The 6000-nt window shown below is 37.2% G+C and overlaps 1 protein-coding gene across 5 annotated transcripts in view; it reads left to right on the forward strand.

Moving 5' to 3' along the window:
* Positions 1–5250, forward strand: part of LOC121884963 — a 28228-nt gene extending 22978 nt beyond the window's left edge. For all 5 annotated transcript variants that reach the window (XM_042394096.1, XM_042394095.1, XM_042394097.1 and 2 more), the window contains 4 exons: positions 1401–1504; positions 1711–1770; positions 2652–2702; positions 4118–5250. In XM_042394096.1, the coding sequence (XP_042250030.1) occupies positions 1401–1504; positions 1711–1770; positions 2652–2702; positions 4118–4210 (308 nt within the window). In that variant the 3' untranslated portion in view covers positions 4211–5250. The remainder of the gene's footprint in view (positions 1–1400; positions 1505–1710; positions 1771–2651; positions 2703–4117) is intronic.
* The last annotated feature ends 750 nt before the right edge of the window (positions 5251–6000 follow it).

Genomic DNA, 6000 nt, shown 5'->3' on the forward strand with positions numbered 1-6000 from the left:
CAAAAGCTTTAAAAAGCAGCTATCCCCATTCTACTTTTACTGTATGAAGAGATTTTTGAAAGTAAATCTATGCCACTCTCTATTTGTAAAGCTATCATATCCCTTTTGCCAAAACCAGGAAAAGACCCAACACAAATGGGAAACTACCAGCCCTTAAACTGTCTGAATTGTGATTATAAGATACTGGTGTTTGGAAGGGGTAGTCCCATCCATTGTTCATACAGATCAAGTGAGTTTCATCTCAGGCCGTCTTGCCTCAAACAACATGCGGAGGCTCATTCATGTACTACTGGGGGCAGATTCCCTTAACGAGCCGGCTTTAGCTGCATCACTCAGTGCAGAAAAGTCGTTTGATAGAATCGAATGGCCTTAACTGTTTTTCAGAGTCTTTCCCTCTTCGATGTGGAGTAAGGCATGGATGTCCTGTCAGCCCCCTACTTTTTATCATTGCTCTTGAGCCTTTAGCCTGTTCGATCCACACTAGTATCTTTACCACTATCTCTATGGGGCAGAGCTGAAATATTGTAAATGAACATATTACCTAGGTTTACATACATAACTTCTTCTATTCCTCTTAAGTTTCCTGACAGTTGGTTCAAAGAGATATGTTCCCTCTTCGCTCAATTCCTTTGTAATAGAAATAAGCCCAGAATTGCATACAAAAAATTAATCATCCCAAGAACTAAAGGGAGCCTAGTTCCACATGTGTTTAACTACTAAGTTTTGTATAACACAAGGTATCCATTGTCATAGGTATAAAGGAACATTATCAACATACATTTTCATTGTCCTACCTTTTGCCCTGCAGTTGTACGTAGATAGATGGAGAGATTTATTTGACAGTCATAAAATACATATAATACTGCATCAGCTGAAGACCGTTATCACATACACATGAATAAGAAGCACCTTAAGTATTTTATTTGAAAAGGTTTTTCACTGTGGATTCTACATGTGTAGTTTTGATTTATATGTATTTGTTCTGCAGTAACTTAGAAATCCACCAACATTTCTGTATTTTATACAAAATGAAATAAGTGTAGAATCACATATTCACAACAGTCAAAATAACTTACACTGTGTGATATTAGCTCATACACTGTATAGCACATTGTAACAGTCAATTACAGTAAATTAATGCTTCTGTAGTTTGCTTGGCAATATAAAGAAGCCATAGCAAGGTACAAGGCAAGTTCCTCACAGCAGTTTGATAACTGGCAAATTTGAAAAGCATACAAGAAAAATAAGATTTGAAATGTTTTTGGATGTAACCTTGTATCTCTAATGACATTAGTAATTTGGCTTGGGGTTTTCAAAACTAAATGACTGAGATATATTTATGTTGTTTTTTGATGTTTGGTATCATCATTGAAAGATATCTCTGTTCTCTCCTTTACCAGACAATTTAATCCTGAGGTTGTTGCCTATAAGCATAGGGTTTGCTATGGCCCTTCTGCTGCTTGTTTACATTTACATGCGTAAACAAAGGAGGCTCAACATACGGGTGAGTGTGAATGCAATGGTCCATATAGGCAAAAACCTATTATCAGTATAAAAGCCAATGATATTCCATGATATAACCAAAAATATAATGTTTCAGACCGTGTTGATGAATAAATGAACCCTTGCTCATAGTGCAAATAGCAATTTTTCTTGCCAAAAATACATATAGTGCAACAACAAACAAATTCAGTGTCCTTTTATTTTCAGAGAGCAACCCATGTGTCCAATGAAACTATGCCAGGAGCTGAAACAATCATAGAGTTGCAGGTACTGTTGCAGATAATATTTCAGTTATGGTGAAAATATATTGTGCATGCTCTTTTTCAACCTGATTCACATCAGTTTTCCTGTTAAAAGGAGTCCAGCAGTTCCTGCTACACCTCCAGTACTGATGTTGTAATATGCTTGTCTCACTAATAATGCTATTATAACCATGCTATTCTTATTGATGATTTATTGCTCATCATCTGACCACCATTTTTATATGATCCTAAAATGTGGACTTATGGATTATTAAACCTAGGGGTGAAAGATTGAAGAATTCCTTTAAACTATCTGTGGGTATCATTTAAGCTCCTCTATGACTGGGCAGAAATATAATAACAGACAAGTAAAACTCCCATTAACTGGAATGAATCATTAACAGAGAGAAAAGGAAGAGGTCTCCTTCCTCTATCATAAATTGTTTTCCATGACCACAGAAAAAAAAAACACTGTATAGGCCAGGAAAATCTGAGAACCTCAGCATTTATACAAAAAACAAAACATTGACTGTGTTAGCACTACACAGCTACATATCCCATTTGTGACAGTTCATGTTATACCAATCTCTGTGGTGGATCAATTGAATGTTAAGTTGTGTACTGAAGTGAAAAATTTAATCGGTCAGCTTGGCACTTGGTGCCAGAAATTTGCAGAGCCTGGTTCTTGTTTCTGTACTGTGTGCTTGAAAAAGCTTGTGTATGGCAGTAGCGGTAAAATGTGCACTTGCATTCGGTATTGTTTTATTGGCATCAGTTGACATCTTCATTTCGTGAACCCCCCTTCCCTCCATTCTTTCTCCTAACCCCTTAACACATTTCAGGCACAAACATTTTCCTTGCTTTAAGCCCTGCAATGAGCATTTTAAATTTTTATCTCTCTTTCAGGCAGACACACCACATGCAAATGGAATTGTAGAGCGAACACGTTTGATGCAGGTAACTTATGAGCATACAATACTTAAACTACAAGAGGGTTTTTAAAAATACTGTTACCACTGTTTCAATAGTGACTAATACATTGTATTGAATTCTCTATTAGACAGAAAGGTCCAAGTCCAGCAACCTTTATCCAACAATTCCAGAAATAATATCTGTGTCTCAAGCTGCTGGACTTTTATCCAGCGAGGTAGCTGGATTTGCGAGATCACAACATCACAAGCTCACGTGAGAATTCATCTTGTCAGGTTTTAAGTTATGTGCTTGTGTCTGAACCTGGTTCAGACCACTCAGCATCCTATGAGGATTCTCGTGTGATCTCGCAAAGCCAGCTGCCGTGCAAGGCAAGACAGTGATAGATGGTGATAGACAGATGGTTCATCCAACTTGACTTCTCAGATGGTTCTATGTAACAAATCATGTGGTGCATCAGTTTAGCTGGACTTACCCCTCAGTTGGGTAGCCATAGCAGTGTATCATAAAAAGAGAGACTAGGACAGCACTCCAATTTGACTTAATAATATTGTTACACTGTGTCTGTAGCTGATGGACTTTTTATGATTGACTACATTGAGGATCCAGCACTCAGTCTTAAAGATCTAATTGGGAGTTGAGCATGTTGTGTCTTATTGTCAGCCATGGTAGTGTACAGTTGACTTGTGTGAGCTTGTTTGAGTTTTATCTGGAGGGTGGATGAGAGCTGTGATATTATTATTATGATTATACACTCAATGTGCAGCTGAAAATTCAAGTGTAAAAATAGGCTAAAAGCTGCAAAGAGCTACACAGTTGGGTGTTGATTCTCAGTGGGTTTGACACAATGAGAAACACATGTCACATTACATTAAGTCATTGGATTTAATTTTTATATAAAAAATATTCTTCGATGCAGGTTGAACTATTGAATCTTTGCCTTTGTTGAGAGCAGTTTATCTCTCCGTGTAGTGTTCATTATCACTTGTTGTTACTGTTTGTTAATATGTCTTTTTTTATCAATCATTTGTGGTAGGATTAGGGTTGTGTAACCCAGCAGTGCAAGCTAGTGCAATTCTTAAATGAAGAATGTTTACAGCCATTTGAAGGGTAACATTTAATCTTGATAATACTGCTTGTATCTGCTAATGACTGCATTCAAATATAGCTTAAAGATACATTGTCTGACTAGCACCCCATTGAATTTCCAAAATTCCTCATAGTTACTGTTAAAGTTTTAAGCTTGATTAATAGACTACAGAGGAAAATCTACCATTTACTTGTATCTACAGATTCCAGACAGTATAAGTGTTATTTTTGCCACCAAAGAGCTTCAATTCAAAAGAATGAGAGGGCTGTGTTTTTTCATGCAGCACTAATGTTGGTCTGATTGCAATTATTATTATAGAAAAACACTTATCTCTCTCTGTTTCTCTCTGCAGCCTGAGGAGTATCCCTCTGCCGTCGCACCCTCAGCTGATGCTGATGCTGAAGCTGATGTAGAATGCAGTGTTGAAAGTGGAACGCAGCTTTAAGGACCCAACTCAGAAACATTGCTTCTGTATATTCCTATTGTAGCAAAGCTGTGGGAAGTGACAAAGTATCAGGATGCCAGGAGGAATATCTTTAAACTGTTATAACAGGACATGAAGGAGTGAAGAACTGATTGATTGCAATTTTGCCGTGGGGCCCACTTCAGAGAAAGTGAGGTTTCACTGCAAATGTGAAGAGTGTGAGAGTGAACAAGCTGCAGCATGCACTGAACTGCACAGCGATCTCTAATCAAGATGGAATATTGTATTACCCTGGTGCTAAGCCAAAGGCACTAAGTGCAACAGGACCATCAGGTCACATTAGACCAATGTATAGGCTTCAGCTGTCTGGATTGTCTAGATCAAAATTTTGAGGAATTTTTTTGCCCTGTGGGACAAGTTTGTTTCTCTTCCATGCTAGTTTTCAATGACCCAGAGATGACCTAACAGAAACAGACAGATATAGTTGAGAAAAGGTGTTTACTCAGAGACTATGATGAGGGAGTCTGTTTTACCACAGACAAAAAAAGTAGTAAATTTGATGTGAAACTCAAATGCTCTGAATGGTATTACAAACACAAAAAGAAACTGGCACACCTGCTGCACACTCTATCACAGCATACCCTTTTGTTTGAGCGTAGGCAGGTAGACAATAGGTAGGCAATTTGAAAGATATCTGAACTACAGTAAAATCGAGTTTTCGCTGATGTGCACTGCTCTTTGTTTGCATCATTTTTGTTTTTGATGCATGATGCTGTAGATTTTTTGAACAAAAATATGATGCGATATGCATGCAACACTGGCAGCATAGGTCAGACTTGACAGGCCCATCAATACTATACATTCTGTAAATGTGCATGTGGTTTAAGTTTCACATTACTACATTACTCAACTTTACAGTTTGGTATATCAGGGTGAATTAATAAGCTTACCAGCTTTAATGTCTGCTCACCATTAGAACAGTCATGTCATTGCTTCTTCCTCTGGGTCTCTGTCAAAACTCATAATAAGTATGCATGTAAATTAAACTGCAGATTTTCTGATCCTTGATAAATATAAATCAAGTAACATGACCAATATCTACAACAATAGAGATTCAGAGACAAACAGAAACAAGACCATATAAAATCAATTAACAGAAAACAAAGCAAAAATGACAGCCACCAAACAATACAAAAAAGAAAAAGAAAAGAGAAAAGAGAGAGAAAAAAGGTAACAGCCAACAGTAAGACCAGGAGTTTTTAATGACATAATGACAAGCTATAATAGGAAATAACCCACACCGTGTAATGGATAATCTATATTGTCCTCCAAGATACAGGGATCAATTAGATATAGTATTCAAACATGGGTGATTCAGAGGCCCTAGATAAGCAGTCGATCAGCTCTACAGTCAATGTTTCTCTTACTGTGACAGAAACAAGCTCCAAACTCTGTTAAAGATATCTTCTCTCCCATGCAGTCTTATGTCACCTGTTTGTATGAAGCCATTTTACACATTAATTCAATCCACTCTTTAAAATTGGAAATAGTGGAAGATTTCTACGGCGTAAAATGATTCTACAACCAGTAACCATGGCTAAACGAAACCACAACCTCCCGTGTTTTGACAATTTAATACAATTTGGTAATAATCCAAATAGACACAAGGTGGGGGATTTGCTTAAGAGTGTTTCTAACATCTTATTCAAGAAATATACAGTCTCTTTCCACATATTCTCTGCTTTTTCACAAAAATATAATAGGGGCACAAGAGTCCCCGCCTCCTTACCACATCTCCTTTTAGTTTTAAC

The sequence above is a fragment of the Thunnus maccoyii genome, chromosome 18 (assembly GCF_910596095.1).
Source record: "Thunnus maccoyii chromosome 18, fThuMac1.1, whole genome shotgun sequence".
NCBI lineage: Eukaryota > Metazoa > Chordata > Actinopteri > Scombriformes > Scombridae > Thunnus > Thunnus maccoyii.